General features: G+C 43.0%; 1 protein-coding gene across 1 annotated transcript; it reads left to right on the top strand.

Moving 5' to 3' along the window:
- The first annotated feature begins 408 nt into the window (after positions 1–408).
- Positions 409–1,899, top strand: LOC131149062 (uncharacterized). Its single transcript, XM_058099129.1, has one exon. The coding sequence runs from the start codon at positions 726–728 to the stop codon at positions 1,668–1,670; it is 945 nt and encodes a 314-aa protein (XP_057955112.1). The 5' UTR covers positions 409–725; the 3' UTR covers positions 1,671–1,899.
- Positions 1,900–2,291: the final 392 nt, after the last annotated feature.

Consider the following 2,291-nt stretch of genomic DNA (forward strand, 5'->3'; position numbering starts at 1 on the left):
TAGCAAATTTAAATAAGAAATATACCTCATAAAAAACCTCTCTAACTGCCCGCATTCCCACACTTCACAAATCACTTCTTATACCTCTCCGTCAGCCATCGCCAGCGTTCGTTCCCCATTTCTAATACCAACCGTTGAAAATGGGAAATTAATTTTGCGTCAGAGCTTAATTTACAGCACATAAAAGCCGCAAATGATGGCAAGAAATGTGGTGTCCCAACAAACCCAAACTACGGAAACGCAATCAGAGAGCTGGGCCACCGCACTTCATCATTTGATCCTGCTTGCCTACCTCCCACTCCCCACACATGGAAAAGCAGGCCCCTCCTTTGGCTTTGAGTAGCCACAAAGAAAAACAATGCACGCCTCCTTTTTGACCGAGACTTCCCTCGCTCTTCTTTCCTTTTCTAGACGCAGATTAGGTTAATTTCTGCCTCGTTAGACATGCATTTCTCAAAGCGTACACATGGAGATGGTGCAGCGTGCACCGCTTCCCCATTATTTTTCCTCGCCCCACGGTCCACCCTCCCCTCAATCACCGCATAATTACCCGCTCTAAAGTCTACACAAAGAAAAAACACACTGAGTAGGTCACCAGGCATGGAAACCAACTCATCCCACTCCCGTACTCTCCCCTCTATAAAACAATTCCCTCCCCACCCACACCACTGCCAATCCAATTGACCAGTTGCCTTCATTTTCCTCCCTCTCCTTTTTTCCCCACCATGGCCTCCTCAGCTAAACTCATTTCTCTTTTCTTCCTTCTTGGCATTGCAGTGCTGTTCTGCTCCTCTCTCCCGGTCGAGGCAAGGGAGGTGAAGTCGTTCAGCAAGATTCCCCGTCACGAGAAAGAAAGCGGCAAGAACGAGACGCCTTCGGAGGAGCTACCGGTGGACCACGGGAGCGGATACGGCCTCTATGGCCAGCACGACTCTACGCCCACCACTGTGACTGCCGCCGTCAGTCGGGAAAATTCAAACACAGTGACAGAGGGCAAGTTTGATGACAGATTCGATGATGAGTTTGAGGAGGAAGAGGAGTCTGAGACGGAGAAAGTACCTACGGCTCCGGCATCAACGAGAACGACAAGAACAACCACGGTTTCTATGCTCGGGAACAACAACAACAACAACAATGGGCATAGTGAGAATTATTATGAGAAGTACTACAACAACTACAAAAATTTTAAGAATGACAAGTATACAGAATCTGCTACCAACTACAACAACAATGAGCAACAGTACTACGGGATGAGCGACACAAGGCGGCCGGAGAATCTCAAGTACGCTTACCGTGGAAACGCACACTCTAACAACAATAAATATCCCACCACCGCCACTACCGCTACCACCACCGCCACTGCTACCAACTACAACAACAATGAGCAACAGTACTACGGGATGAGCGACACGAGGCGGCCGGAGAATCTCAAGTACGCTTACCGTGGAAACGTACACTCGAACAACAACAAATATCCCACCACCGCCACTGCTGCTACTGGATATAAGCCATACGGCACAACGGGACAGGGAACTACTGCAAGTACAAGCGGTAATGGTTATAATGGCTATGTTAATAACTTTGATAATGAGAAATATGAGTTCGACAACATGGAAGAGTACTACAAGACTCAGCATATCTTGGACCCCCGGGATTTTCAGGGACCATGAGCGATCTTAGGTATATATATATATATATATATATATATATATATATATGAATATGGGTTCATTTATTATGGTACTTCCACAGTTAATCAACCGAGAGAGAGGTATTAGGCGTGTAATTGAAAGTGACCTCCTTAAGTTATGGGGAAAACTGCATGTGTGGTTGGATTTGTTCATGTTGTATTATTTCTGTGTTTTGCAAATGAGAAAGGATGAAAGATAATGTATTTTTTGCATTTCTATTTCTGCCGGGAAACATAATTTGCTCAAAGTGGTGGGTGGACTGATACTTGAAATTCAGTTGATCAGGTCTATTTTTCTAGTGCATTTTGATATATTAATTAGGGTCCACTGATTATGTATGCAAATTTTCGTTTAAGAAAAATATATTTATTTCTTAATTTTTATTTTAGAATTATTATTATTTTTCTTTAGAAAGGTTGTTTTCTATATTTTATTAGGGTGCATCTCTTGAAAAATAAAATTAAAGGTAATCATAGGATGCTGCATCACTTTGCAATGTTTTGGGAAGGGTCGTTTGGTGTCTTGCCCATGTGCAGTGGGGCCATCTTGAACGAATAATAATAATAATAATAAGATTCAATTATCTATAATTTATTTTAT

This window comes from Malania oleifera, chromosome 2 (genome assembly GCF_029873635.1).
Source record: "Malania oleifera isolate guangnan ecotype guangnan chromosome 2, ASM2987363v1, whole genome shotgun sequence".
NCBI classification, from domain to species: domain Eukaryota; kingdom Viridiplantae; phylum Streptophyta; class Magnoliopsida; order Santalales; family Ximeniaceae; genus Malania; species Malania oleifera.

Coding starts and splice junctions, on each gene's coding strand:
- LOC131149062 (XM_058099129.1), top strand. CDS start 726: ATGGCCTCCTCAGCTAAACTCATTTCTCTTTTCTTCCTTCTTGGCATT.